Below are 12,733 nucleotides of genomic sequence, written 5' to 3'. Positions count from 1 at the left end.
ACCTTTCTTAGCATTCCTCTTCTTTCCAGATTTCTTGAACTTGCCCCCCACGCACCATAAGCACATCCTGCTTATCACTTTTGAGCGTCTTTTCAGCGGTCTTCAGCATACCGTGAAGCTCAGTGAGCGTTTTGTCCAGACTATTCATATTGTAGTTCAGCTTGAACTGATCATACCCGCTATGAAGAGAATGGAGGATGGTGTGTACAGCCATTTCCTGAGAAAATTGTTGATCCAGCCGACTCATATTCTCAATTAGTCCAATCATTTTGAGAACATGTGGACTTACGGGCTCGCCTTTCTTAAGCTTGGTCTCAAGAATTTGCCTATGAGTCTCGAATCTTTCGACTCGAGCCAGATCTTGGAACATGTTCTTCAACTCACTGATGATTGTGAAAGCATCTGAGTTGATGAACGTTTTCTGCAGATCTGCACTCATGGTGGCGAGCATTAGACATTTCACATCCTTGTTGGCATCAATCCAACGATTGAGGGCTGCCTGAGTGACCCCGTCGCCTGCGGCTTCGGGCATCGCCTCTTCTAGGACATACTCCTTTTCTTCCTGCATAAGAACTATTTGCAAGTTCCTTTGCCAGTCAAGGAAGTTTTTCCCGTTCAACTTCTCCTTTTCGAGAATTGATCGAATGTTGAATGAATTGTTGTTTGCCATATTTAAAACTACAATTGAAAAGAATAAACAAATAAATAACCATTCACAGTTTCTCTTAATAAACTTAAATTCTAGCATACATGCATAATTCAATGTTCATTAAGCATTTTATTCAAGTTATGTGTTCCGGCAGGTGTGAATAAAATGATTCCAAGATCCTAAAATCATTGAAGAACTAAGCACAGTTTGTCGACTTAATCCTAAAACATCTTAGGTAAGCAAAAGCCTTTTGCTAATAGTCTAGAAACTATTCTTGGTTGATAGGTACGTCTAAGAACTTATTAGGTAAACCTATCGATTTTGCCACGACATAAAAGGACTCCTTACTTATATCGTTGAGTTTCACCAAAACTAACATGTACTCACAATTATTTGTGTACCTTGCCCCTTTAGGACCAATAAGTAACACCTCGCTGAGCGAAAACTATTACTAGATTGATGTAAAGGATATCCAAGCAAGTGTATATTTTGGCATGGCACCTTTTAACTCAATTTTTAAGTTTGGAACTTAAGGCTCTTACTATGTTGGTTAGATTTTAAGTGAACTAAAATCCTTAATCATGCAACATAATCAAGTTTTTGATCTCATGCATTTTAAGACATATTTAAAAGCAATAAATAACTTAAAACATGCATAAGATAAATGTGATCTAGTATGGCCCGACTTCATCTTGAAGCTTTTACTTCAAAGTCCGTCTTGAAAATCTCCGTGGGAGGCACCATTTTCTTCAAATAGGATAAGCTATAATTAAAACTAATTACAACTATTTGATGGTACGCAGACCATATTTGAATTGAAAAACAACTTTGGTACTTTAGACCAATTACATTCAAATTAATGGTACGCAGACCATAATTTCTATCCTATTTGGGCCATACTAGTCACTTCATAACCTGCAAAACAGTACATATACAATATATACCATTCACCCATTCATTATCATGAATGGCCCACATAGCTGGTTAGTAAAACACATTATGCATCACATAAACATTTGCAGCAATTAATCAAGGGCACCAATAATCTACAAATTATTCAGTCCTTATTAATTCTAATCAAGTTGTTTTAACCTTAAGGATTTGTAGACCTAATCAAGAGTTTATGACTAAAAAGGGCTCCCACTTAAACCAATAAATTCATATGCTTTACTAATCTTAAACATAAAAATGTATTTCTAGTCTAACCGGAAACATACAAATTTAATTAAAATTTAAAGCTCGTATAAATTTATAATTGAATCCAAAAGGTTTAATTTAATTTCAAACGTATTTAAATTAATTCATGATTTTAATTTTAGTAAAATAATTAGAATAAATAAAATTTATTATAATTACAATATTCAAAATTAAAATCCAAGAAAATAATTTAAATTATTAATTTTAAAATTAATTAAAATTACGTAAACTGAAAATTTCAAATTAAAATTTCAAAACGATCTAATCGCAACGCAACAATCCCACGCAACGCACGCCCATGGGCCACACGCACACAACCATCGCTGGCCATGTGCGCGCAGCCCATGCGCTGCGTCGCATCGCTGCTGCTCACCATCGCAAGGCATCACGCGAGCTGGTGCTCGCTGCGCGCGCCAGCGCTCGACGCAACAAGCATGCTGCCGCAGCCCATCGCTGGGCGCAGCGCTCGTCGCACGTCGCAACAAGCAAGCTGCTCGCCATCGTTGGGCGCACCGCTCGTCGCACGTCGCAACAAGCACGCTGCACGCCATCGCTGGGCGCAGCGCTCGTCGCACGTCGCAACAAGCACGCTGCACGCCATCGCTGGGCGCAGCGCTCGTCGCACGCACACTAGCGCTCGCTGCGTGCGAGGCTCCGCATGTTTGCGCGAGGCAGTGCGCGCTGTGGCGCAGCTCGCTTGCTGCCCACACGCGACTGCTCGTGCCTTGCTCTCGCCCTCGCCCATTCGCCCATCGCACACAGCCCACGACACAAGGCAGGGCTGCTGCCTTGTGCTCGTGCACCATGGCCTTGCTCATTGCATTCGTACCGCATGGGCGACGAGCTCCCTTGCTCGTCGTCACATGCCCGCACTATACAACACCCCTTAAGGGTAACAGGTAGCGTCCATTGCTTTGTGCGTGCAAGTTATATGAGCGAATCGCATAAAAATTTAAAATTTATATTCAAAATTAATGACAAATTAATAAATAATATTAATTTCATAATTTTAGGGCGAAAAAATCGAAAATTTATTATTTAATTGATTTCCGATTAACATGGATTCAAGTCTAGGTCATAAAAATTTAAAATTTAACATAAATTTACAATTTTTATGGTGGTTTTTAATCATAGGTATCTAATTAAATTATAACTAATTATGAAAATCAAATTAATTCTAAATTATTCCAATTTTCAGCAAATTAATCATAATTACAAATTAGATTGCATAATTAACAAGGCTAGGCATTCAAACTTGTTAAACATATACAGTAGGTCAATCAAAAATTCAAGATTTATCAACAAGAATCGCAAATATTTAATTTAACATCTTAAATTTACGAAATTTTGCATTCGAAAAACTAAAACCCCCGAAAAGTCATAGTTAGGCTTCGAATTTGAGAATTCTGGGTTCGGCCGAAAAATATTCTTTTTGTCAAAATTTTAGAATGCCTTTTACATGCGGAATTGACACAAAAATCACTCGATTTGGATGAGTAACGAAGAAACTGCCGAAAAACTGCGTACGTATAATTAAATAAACGCAATTTGCAATTAATTAACAATTACGAAAATTACTCACCCCTTTTAATTCTTGCAAATTTGTAATATTTAACCATGTTCATGCAATTTAGATTATGAAAATAATAAGAGGCTCGTGATATCACTGTTAGGTTATGATACATATGACAATTCATAAATCATACGGAAAAACCATAAAGCCAGGAAAACATATTATTTACACATAATCATTTAGCATAGTTTAGATGCATACACTTTGTTGCGTGCCTTCCCTAGCTGCGCCCGAACCGAACAAGAGCAAGTCTTTAGGACTCCAAGTGTCGTCCCTCCGTAGATAGTCCACAGCACGTCCGGATCCGCCTTAAGCTTGACCAACTAGGATCGCCCTTAAGGTACTTAGAATTTTCGGTTAATGTAGGCAATTATATGACTGAATTTTTGCTCTCAAAAATCACTTTGAATACTTAAAATCGTGTGTACAAATAATGACCCTAGGCCCTTATTTATAGAGGTATGGAAAAGGAATTGGAATCCTATTAGGATACGAATTAATTAAACTAGAATCCTAATAGAATTCTTATTTAATTAATTCATCCTTTTAGGAATTTAATCATATGTCGAAACCTGATAGCTTTAGGATTCGTATAGCACACAAACACACACACGCACGCACAGCAGCCCACGAGGGGCGCCATGCACGCGCGCGCAGCCCGCGAGCTCGCAGCCCATTGCCACGAGGCCCACACGCTGCCGCAGCCTTTGCGCGCGCTGGGCCTGCCTTGCGGTGGGCCTGGCGCAGCATTGGCTGGTGAGTTGTGGCGCGCTGGCTTGCTGGGCGATGGCCCGGCTTCGTGCTGGGCCTTCGTCTGGCAGGCCTCGTCCGATGCTAATTCGTACGATACGCTTCCGATTAATTTCCCGATTCCGGAATTCATTTCCGATACGAACAACATTTAATATTTCCGATTCCGGAATTAATTTCCGTTTCGAACAAATATTTAATATTTCCGTTTCCGGAATTATTTTCCGATTCCGATAATATTTCCGATTCTGACAATATTTCCGTTTCCGGCAATATTTCCGATTCCGGCAATATTTCCATTTCCGATAATATTTTCCGATACGTACCATGTTTCCGTTTCCGGCAACATCTACGACTTGGATAATATTTATATTTCCGATACGATCCATATTTCCGTTTCCGGCAATATCATCGTTTCCGGAGTATTCATTTCTTGCCTGTGACGATCTCAGCTCCCACTGAAACCAAGATCCGTCGATTCCGAATATCCATAGATGGAGTATTTAATGCCATTAAATACTTGATCCGTTTACGTACTATTTGTGTGACCCTACGGGTTCAGTCAAGAGTAAGCTGTGGATTAATATCATTAATTCCACTTGAACTGAAGCGGCCTCTAGCTAGGCATTCAGCTCACTTGATCTCACTGAATTATTAACTTGTTAATTAATACTGAACCGCACTTATTAGACTTAACATAGAATACATAGTTGGACCAAGGGCATTATTTCCTTCAGAAATGCCTTTCCCATGTCTTGTCCTTGAGTTTCAAACTGTAAGGGTTGAATATTTACCTCGATTGGAACTCGTGGAACCAGGTGTAGTCGCATGTTGATCGGGTTGAAATCCGACGATGTTCCCGTTAATGGTAGGTGTAACATCTCTGGTGGCAACATCTCCATTCTCGGCCTCAGAGCTGGACTCCGACAAGGGTCGTTGGTTCTCTTGTAACTGACCTGTGAAAGATCCGTTTCCATCATCCTTGGCTTCCTATTCGTCGCACATGCAAGCATCCCCACCTCCTCCGGAAACAGCTGTAGAGTCTGTGGATACCCCAATGAACATTGCACTTGTTGTATCTCTGCCGTCGATTGCGATGCCTCCCTGTTTATGTTGAACCGTACATGGTCCCTTCTGGACCCAACTGTTTCTTCCCCTCCTCTGATATGACTTCTGGGATTGTTGGGTTGCCATGCATGAACTCAGTGGACGCGCCTTGTTTCTCATTGCCAATTTTTGAATACGCAGACTCTTGTTGAAGAAGAGTTGAAGCAGAGGAAACGTCTTCGGAATTGATTAAAATGTTTTGTACCGTGTTAACTTGGTTTACCTCAGAGTTTAAATTAACTGGGTTTTTGCAAAAGGTAGTAGCTGAATCATCATATTCAGCCAAGTGGTGAAATGTGTTTGACAAGTGGACGACACCCTCTAAATTCTCCCTTACTTCATTGCTTGCTCCCGTAATTTTTATATTTTCATCATTATTGTGATTTTTGGGGAAAGATGTTGCCGGTATAACTCTCTCTCTCTCTCTCTCACCATTGGTCCTCTAAATGGCCATTCGTATTCCTTTGAACCACTGAGGGTTGGTTATTTTGCATATTAACCACCCTTCCAGAACCACATTTACTATATTCATTTATTCGGGCATTGTCATCCTTTTGCTTGCCTCTATTGGGCTTAATATTCCTTTTATTCTGAACTGTGGTCCATGGCCCATATCTAGCTTCTTTTTCTTTTGTTTTACACACCTCCTCTGGAAGCATATTGTCTTTTACATTTTGTGTATGGGCTTGTTCCCCCATTGGGCCAGCATCCACTTTCCTTTTTCAACCTCCATATCACAGTTAGCTCCAATGTTGTCGGTGGGCCTAGGCTTCGTAGTCGTGCATGCTTGTTTAACGTGTCCTATCTTACCACAAGTGAAACAAAGTGTGGATAAGTTTTCATATAGTATTTCCTGCCAATGCCCACCTACCCACACACGTGTCACCAATGGTTTCGTCAGATCAACATCAACACAAACCCTAGCAAACCTTGCCCTGGTGATCTTGTCCGTCGCGTAATCCACCCTGATTGGTTTCCCAACAACCCTTGAAATTTCAAAAATTGCTTCTTTGTCATAGTACTCCACCGGTAATTCATCAATTCTAACCCAAACAGACATGTTATCAAAACTGTTGATTGAAGGACGGAAATTTGGCTTCCATGGTGTTATCATCAAATAGTAATCTAGAATGAACCAAGGACCCCCAAACAATGCCTTTTCATAATCGTCAGACTGTGTGAATCGAAATAGGTAAACATTCTTACCAATATCTATAACTTCTAACGCTCCCTTGGTCTTCCACATCGATCATACTTTGGACTCCATGTAATTCGATTTTGTGTTAATGCCCAAACACTTTCCCATCAGTGTTAACTTCCATGGAGATCGTAATCTATCCAAAGTTACCTTGCTAAATTGCACCACCAATTCTCCCTCTGGTGGTAATTCCTCTCTTTCTTCCCGTTCAGTGGAGGTAGTTATAATCTTTTTGGCTTCCACAAACCATTGAAATGACATAGCCACCGCTTCTCTGAAAGATTGAATTTGTCTTGTGTTTGATTTATCCTGTACATCATCACGTTGTTGCTCAGTAATGGACACATCTACCATACATGTATCATCCGGTGGTTTATGTTGGAGATCAATTTCCCCTTCCATAGAAATAGGTGGAGAAAGACAACTTTGCTTTCTACTCCAGACGTTCTGTCTCTAGAATTTGTCTTGTGTTTGATTTATCCTGTACATCATACTCCCTCTAGTGGTAATTCCTCTCTTTCTTCCCATTCAGTGGAGGTAGTTATAATCTTTTTGGCTTCCACAAACCATTGAGATGACATAGCCACCGCTTCTCTGAAAGATTGAATTTGTCTTGTGTTTGATTTATCATGTACATCATCACGTTGTTGCTCAGTAATGGACACATCTACCATACATGTATCATCCGGTGGTTTATGTTGGAGATCAATTTTCCCTGCCATAGAAATAGGTGGAGAAAGACAACTTTGCTTTCTACTCCAGACGTTCTGTCTCTAGACTTCCTCTCCTCCAAATCAATAACTATTATTGATAAATAAATAAATCACATGGCATAATCGTAAATAAATAGACTTTCAAGATATACATTTAGGCTCCGTTCTATTGGGCTTATTTTGACTGAACTTATATTATCTGAACTTAACTGAACTTATTTTATTTTAAAAACTTATTTTGTCTGAAATAAACTTGTATGTGTGTGAAAATGTCTCAAAAAAACTTATTTTTGCTGAATTTATATTATTTGGGCTTAACTGAACTTATTTTGTCTGGAATAAGAGTTTTAAACTAAAGTTTTTATTCATTTAAGCTCACATATTATTTAATTTAACTTCAAATTCTCATCATTCAACCTCAAATTTTATTCATTGAATTCACTTCTTTTTTTCTTTTCAATTTCCACCTTTTTTGTTTGCTTTTCCTACCAATTTAATTACGAAAATACAATATTTTCTGAACTATTCACAAATTATAGTTATTGATTTACACTTTACAGATTCCACATTTTCGTATTGGGTACTGTGTTCTGTGTACATCGAAAAACATAGCAATAGTGTGGCAACTAAAACCAAGCGGATAGATTGGATACGTGGAAGTTGTGAAGCTTTTAAGATGGCGACCTTCTTGATCAAAATGATCACATTGTAAATTACCCAATTATTTAGTTTTACTACAAACTTAAAAATAAAAAAACACGAAAATGTTGGAATAGTAAAAATTATAGCGTAAATATAGACAGAAAAGAATATGAATATTTATGAATCCAAAATAATCGCAACCTCCGTTTTTAGTCTGCGTGTCCCCCTTATTTCTCTCTCCCGCTCTCCGTCCTTTTCTCTCTCCTCTTTCTCTCTCTATCCATGGCAATGAAACCAGATCCATCAACCTCCAATCCCAATCCCGACATTAATGGCAACCCCACCAAACCCCTCTCCGCCATTCCCATTTCCAACGGGATTGGGATTGGCAATGGGAATGCGAATTCCACGCTCTTCGGAAACCCAACCCCAAACCCCTTCAGAGGGCCTCACCACCGCCGAGCCCACTCAGAAGTCAGCTTCCGTATCCACGACGACATGGATCTATCCTCGGATCCCTTCACTGGATCCTCTACCGAAGAGATCGGATCCGAGGACGACCTCTTCACCACCTACATTGACGTCGACAAGCTCGGCGCCGCTTCTGGATCTGCCTCCCACCCATCCGACGACTTCGCCACCGCCTCCGCTGATGGAGCCAATGTTGGTCTTGGACTAGCGGTTGACGGTGGCGATGGCGGTAGGCCTAGACATCGTTACAGCAATTCTGTGGATGCCACTTCATCTGCTAGCTTTGGTGAGATCATGGATGCCAAGAAAGCTATGCCTCCTGATAAACTTGCTGAGCTTTGGACCATTGACCCCAAGCGCGCTAAAAGGTCTTTTTTGTTTCTTTAAATCTCTTTCTTTATTTTAAATCATGAAATAAGTAGAAGTACTAGATCATTAACTTTTCTTAAATTTTTGTTTTAAAAAAAAAGTTCATGGCAATGATGTAGACTTTGAAAGCTATACTAGCTTACATAACCAATTATGGAAAAAAGTATAAAGAGAATTCATAATTCTGTTATTTTTCCTTTGATGTTGACTCGTTTTCATCCATTTTCGGGTCATTCTAGATCTTATGTTATTGTGCTGTATTGTATCGGCTTAATCTGAGGTTCATATGAAATCATTTCCTTAAATTGTGATGAAGTATTTGTTTTTGCTATGTTTTTGGTTTCGGATGGAAATTGTCTTTGATTTATAAAAAATAGTTTCAGTGAATTCCCGTGTAGATCATTCCGCGAAAATCAGTTATAAATTTTATAATCATTAAAAATAATCGGTTGGAATAGATTTAATCACTTTTAAGCAGTAAAATTCAGTTTGATCTAGCTACGAGTATTAAAAATCAGTTCAATTGAGTAAAAGTATATACTTCAGTTCTTGTTTGCTTTTCCAAATTGTGCACTACTTATTACGGAGTATATACCAATGGCTGTTTTTAGAGTCAATCCCTGTTATATTACATTGGTAAAGCTGCTCAAATATAATGAACCTGGCCGTAGGTTAGAGTCTTTTGTTGTTGCTGTTTGATATATCCAATTATGCTACAATGTTACATGCTTCCTTAGAGTTCTTAAAGAAAAGATTTTTTTTTGTGTGGAGGACATGTTTGCCATTATATCAATTTACTACTGCTGAAAAATTATAGCCCTTGATTGTTTTTATGTTGCTTTCTTTTGTTCATACTGATGCCGTCTCCATTTCTGACAATATTTAGCATGCTTATGACTCAGGGTTTCCTTATTTCTGCAGGATTTTAGCGAACCGGCAGTCTGCTGCACGTTCAAAAGAGAGAAAAGCTCGATATATATTGGAGTTGGAGCGAAAAGTACAGACTCTACAAACTGAAGCAACCACTCTTTCTGCACAGCTAACATTGTATCAGGTATATTTTCTGATCTCACCTCATATCTTATATTTAGCTTATTTCTTTTCAAAACCACCTATGCGGCTCTGCTTACTTTTCTATGAATTTTATTGTTTAGAGGGACACAACTGGTTTGTCATCTGAAAACACTGAACTCAAGCTTCGGTTACAAGCCATGGAACAACAAGCTCAGTTGCGAGATGGTGAGTCTCATGCACTGTTTAACTACAACCACGGATGGGATCACAATCTAGGTTTGAACAGCTGATTTAGCTTGGAACTTTTGGCAATATACAAATTTTAAGTTTTTAACTATCAAAATTTCAATCAAATATGAAATATATCACTAAATCCAGTGTACTTGCTTGGCTCGACAGCTCTTCTTTTTTCATTTTGCTGGGGAATGCATATTTAAAATCTGCACTTGTCTGTTTTTGTTTCCAGCACTCAACGAAGCATTAAAGCAAGAAGTGGAGAGGCTGAGAATGGCCACAGGGGAAATGATGGGTCCTTCAGAGTCATTTAACTTAGGGATGCCTAGCATGCAATACAATCATTCTGCCTTTTACTCGCTACCTCCTCAACATGTATCTCAAGGTCAACATAATATGCAGATGCCACAATTTCATCAGTCTCAGGGCAATATGCACCATATGCATTCATCCAACCCCCAAAATCCATCAGAGTTTATGCCAAATGATCCCCTTGGAAGATTACAGGGGCTTGATATTAGCAGCAGAGGAGCACCTACTGTGAAATCTGAAGGTGCTTCAATGTCTGCCAGTGAAAGTAGCTCAACATTTTGACACGCGCTCAAGTTGCTGACTAGCTGACTTCTTCAGAAAGTGTGTGTTCGGTAGATTGTCTATAGACTGACATCATTCAAATTAGATAAGGTTACTGTTGATTTGTTCCATTATTTATTCCATTTGTAATTGTATCCTTTTCTCTGGGATCACATCTATTTATTTTGGTCTCAAAGATGAAAGATGATCCCCAAAGAGGGGATCGTTGTAGGTTACTGAGTTGTTTCATCTTCATCTCCATTTTCTTTTTTGTTCTGCTGTGAAATGTTGTATCATGCTCGAGTGAAAGGTCATTCGTCATGCAAGGAAAGGCTTCTGTATTTTATTTTATTTTTATCCTCTTGTAACTTTTTTGTGTACTCAAAACCTGTATTATTCTTCTTAATCCATTTTTTACTGTAGTTTTTCTTTACACTTTTCAATGGTGAAGCAGATTGAAAGGTGGGCTAACACTAACATGCTGTTTGGACCCAATGTCTGTTAGTAAAGTTCTAAAGTATCCTCAAAAGTGATGATTCTCACTGTGCTTAGCATGCCAAATTGCCAATGGCCCATCAGCTGCTTATTGGCTGCTACTGTTATTGCATCATCATTAGCCTTTTGAATTTCTCGTTGTGCTTGTATATGATAGGTCACAAGTTTGAATTTCCTCTTCCACATTTGAATTGTTATTGTGACTCATTTAGTCCAAATAAAATAAAATAATGTTGCCCTTTCTAAAAAAAATACTTCCTCCGTCTTTTAATACTCGCAACGTTTGGACTTTTGCCACTATTCATATAATCTACTTTGACTATTCGTAGTGTTTTTTATATAAGATAAAACATAGTCATGTGGGATCTTGTTAGATTCGTCTCAATGTGTATTTTCAAAATATCAACTTTTTATAATTTTTGCATAAAGATAATTTAAGATATAAATGATCAAAGTTGTGCATCGGCATGCGTGAAACTAACAAACGTTGCGAGTATTAAAAGACGGAGGAAGTATAAAGTAGCAAATTAAATTTAAATTCCGTACTAATTAAGAACTTGCAAGTTGCAACATGAGAGATATATATCCTTGCTCCAAGTATACATTTAATGTATTTAGTACGAAATCTCATAAATGCGGTTCAAATTAATTAACGAGTTAATTCTCCAGTGACATCAAGTGATCGAAATGCGTAGCTAGAGACCGCTTCAGATCAAGTGAAATTAATATTAATATTAATGACACACCTTACACTTGACTGAACCCGTCGGGTCACACAAATAGTATGTAAACATATTAAGTATTTAGGTAAATATATTACATTCATTAAATACTCTAATAGATGATTATATTAAAAAATGATGGATGTTGGATTCAGTTGGAGCTAAACAAATCGTCAAAAGAAAAAGGCAGAAATATTGTTACAATCAGAGATATTACTGGAAACGGAAATATTACCGAAAAAAGAAATACTGTTGTAAATTGAAATATTATCAGAAACGGAAACATTGTTCGAATTGGAAATATTATCGGAATCGGAAAAACGAATTGAAAACACGAAGCTCAAACCATGAGCCGGAAGCACGGGCCAACGGCCGCGTGCATCGCGTGTAACACCCGTCTAAAAACTGAAGAGGAGACGTTAGCGAAAATAATGTCGAGAAAATAAATGTTACTCTAAAGGTCACTATGAACTTAAATAGAAGAAAATAGAAATGATTTAAATAGTAATCTATGACAAATCCCAAATAAAGTATTAAACCACCAAGGAGGCAAAACAACCTCAAACCAAAATCTCAAAATGCAAGGTATAATGTTCTAGAAGAAATAAACTATTGAAACAACAGTCTAAGCTCTCTGCTCTCAACCCGGACCACTACATGAACTATTCTTCACCTGCAATTAACATTTAGCGTTCCATAGTCAGTGGGAAGTAACTAGCAGTTATGCCATAACAATAGAATCACATAACTAAGCTGAAGGAAATATATCCTTCACCCAAGGTACATTAGTCTAATACCAAGGTTCAGATTAATTACGAATAATTAATTCAGTAAGATCAAGTGATCGGAACAGCTAGCTAGCTGGAGCAATGCTTCCGATCATTGAGTTCTAATCCTTATTAGGCTCACAACTTACTTTTGACTGAACCTACAAGGTCACACCAATGACAGGAAACTGATCGCCGGATTAAATCAATCGGAAATTCATTTAATGTCTTTTCGGGAAATTAGTTCGGAAAACATAAT

General features: G+C 38.3%; 1 protein-coding gene across 2 annotated transcripts; it reads left to right on the top strand.

Moving 5' to 3' along the window:
* The first annotated feature begins 8,006 nt into the window (after positions 1-8,006).
* Positions 8,007-10,925, top strand: LOC110797390 (transcription factor RF2b). 2 transcript variants are annotated; one of them, XM_022002502.2, is made up of 4 exons: positions 8,007-8,668; positions 9,591-9,723; positions 9,824-9,959; positions 10,150-10,925. In XM_022002502.2, exons 1-4 carry the CDS (start codon positions 8,112-8,114, stop codon positions 10,509-10,511), a joined length of 1,188 nt encoding a protein of 395 aa, XP_021858194.1. In that variant the 5' UTR covers positions 8,007-8,111; the 3' UTR covers positions 10,512-10,925. The 2 variants fall into 2 exon arrangements, with proteins under 2 accessions (XP_021858194.1, XP_021858195.1); XM_022002503.2 differs by having other exon boundaries at positions 8,010-8,668; positions 9,824-9,908.
* The last annotated feature ends 1,808 nt before the right edge of the window (positions 10,926-12,733 follow it).

Source organism: Spinacia oleracea, chromosome 6, assembly GCF_020520425.1.
Source record: "Spinacia oleracea cultivar Varoflay chromosome 6, BTI_SOV_V1, whole genome shotgun sequence".
NCBI classification, from domain to species: Eukaryota; Viridiplantae; Streptophyta; class Magnoliopsida; order Caryophyllales; family Amaranthaceae; genus Spinacia; species Spinacia oleracea.
This window is presented reverse-complemented; position numbering and strand designations above follow the sequence as displayed.

Excerpts from the sequence above, each read along its gene's own strand:
- LOC110797390 (XM_022002502.2), top strand. The coding sequence starts at position 8,112 with ATGGCAATGAAACCAGATCCATCAACCTCCAATCCCAATCCCGACATT. Across the intron at positions 9,724-9,823 it reads CACAGCTAACATTGTATCAG|AGGGACACAACTGGTTTGTC; the intron begins GTATATTTTCTG and ends TTTATTGTTTAG. Across the intron at positions 9,960-10,149 it reads CGGATGGGATCACAATCTAG|CACTCAACGAAGCATTAAAG; the intron begins GTTTGAACAGCT and ends TTTTGTTTCCAG.